Source organism: Monopterus albus, unplaced genomic scaffold, assembly GCF_001952655.1.
Source record: "Monopterus albus unplaced genomic scaffold, M_albus_1.0 scaffold593.1, whole genome shotgun sequence".
NCBI lineage: Eukaryota > Metazoa > Chordata > Actinopteri > Synbranchiformes > Synbranchidae > Monopterus > Monopterus albus.
The window spans coordinates 45,705-46,663 of NW_018128473.1; the positions used below are offsets into that span (position 1 = coordinate 45,705).

The following is a 959-nucleotide window of genomic DNA, read 5'->3' on the forward strand; positions in this document are numbered from 1 at the left end:
CCAAGAGCCGGGGTCTGTCGGAGGTTTCTTCCGTTAAAGGGAGTTTTTCCTCCCCACTGTCGCCAAGTGCTTGCTCAAGGGGGATTTGTTGGGTTTTTCCTATGTAATAATATTGATAACAGTAAGGTCTAGACCTTACTTTGTAAAGTGTCCCGACATGACTTTTGTTGTGATTTGGCACTATACAAATAAAATTTGATTTGATTTGATTTGTGACTGCTTTGTGTCTATTTGAACTCTTACTGTATTTGTTTTTGAATGACTTTGCAACAAGAAATGTTAACAGCCACACATGGACCCTCGGACCCTGGGCCCGCTCACTAATCCATGCATGCTCTTATAGTCTACTTGACTAAAATAATTCCCCCGGCACAGCTCAGCCACTGGAGCACAACTCATGCATCTGTCTTTAATTTAGAAAGAAAGATTACCGGACGCAACGCGTTTTATTTTGAAAGTCGCCACCGGAAGTGCGCCTTTTAATTCTGACCGACTTGACTCCTGTTTGACTTCAGCTTGAGCTTCACGTGTCAAACTCTTAAGGATCATGAGACGTTTTGGGCGGCGGGCAGCACCGAAACAGGGTGTGTACGGCTGTATGGAAGTTACCCCGACTTCTGGAAGTTAGCGGCGGCTTTCCCACTAACCACGAGCTTAGCGGACCGAGCAATACTCAACTTGTACCCGAACGCCAGCCGCTGTTGGACCGGACAGACGACCACGGAGGTCGGCGTTCACGGAAGCGTTAAAAGCAGAAGATTTTAGATTTTACTGGCAAGACTTGTTATTTATTTCGCCACAATGCTCGCGTTGTGCGTACGGGGAGCTCTCCGACCGGCTGTGCGGAAGTTCCCGCCGGGACTGAAGCGGGCACCAGCGGCGGTGCTGGCCGCGCCTCGGCCGGGGATAGGGCGGCACGCGCCGGGCCGCCGGGTGGGAACACACGGGAGGGACGACCC

The 959-nt window shown here is 50.9% G+C and overlaps 1 protein-coding gene across 1 annotated transcript in view; it reads left to right on the forward strand.

Moving 5' to 3' along the window:
• Positions 1 to 801: 801 nt before the first annotated feature.
• The window catches only part of tmem65 (transmembrane protein 65), a 16,025-nt gene continuing 15,867 nt past the window's right edge, over positions 802 to 959 (forward strand). Inside the window, exon 1 of the mRNA XM_020588681.1 lies at positions 802 to 933. Within this exon, the coding sequence (XP_020444337.1) occupies positions 802 to 933 (132 nt within the window). The remainder of the gene's footprint in view (positions 934 to 959) is intronic.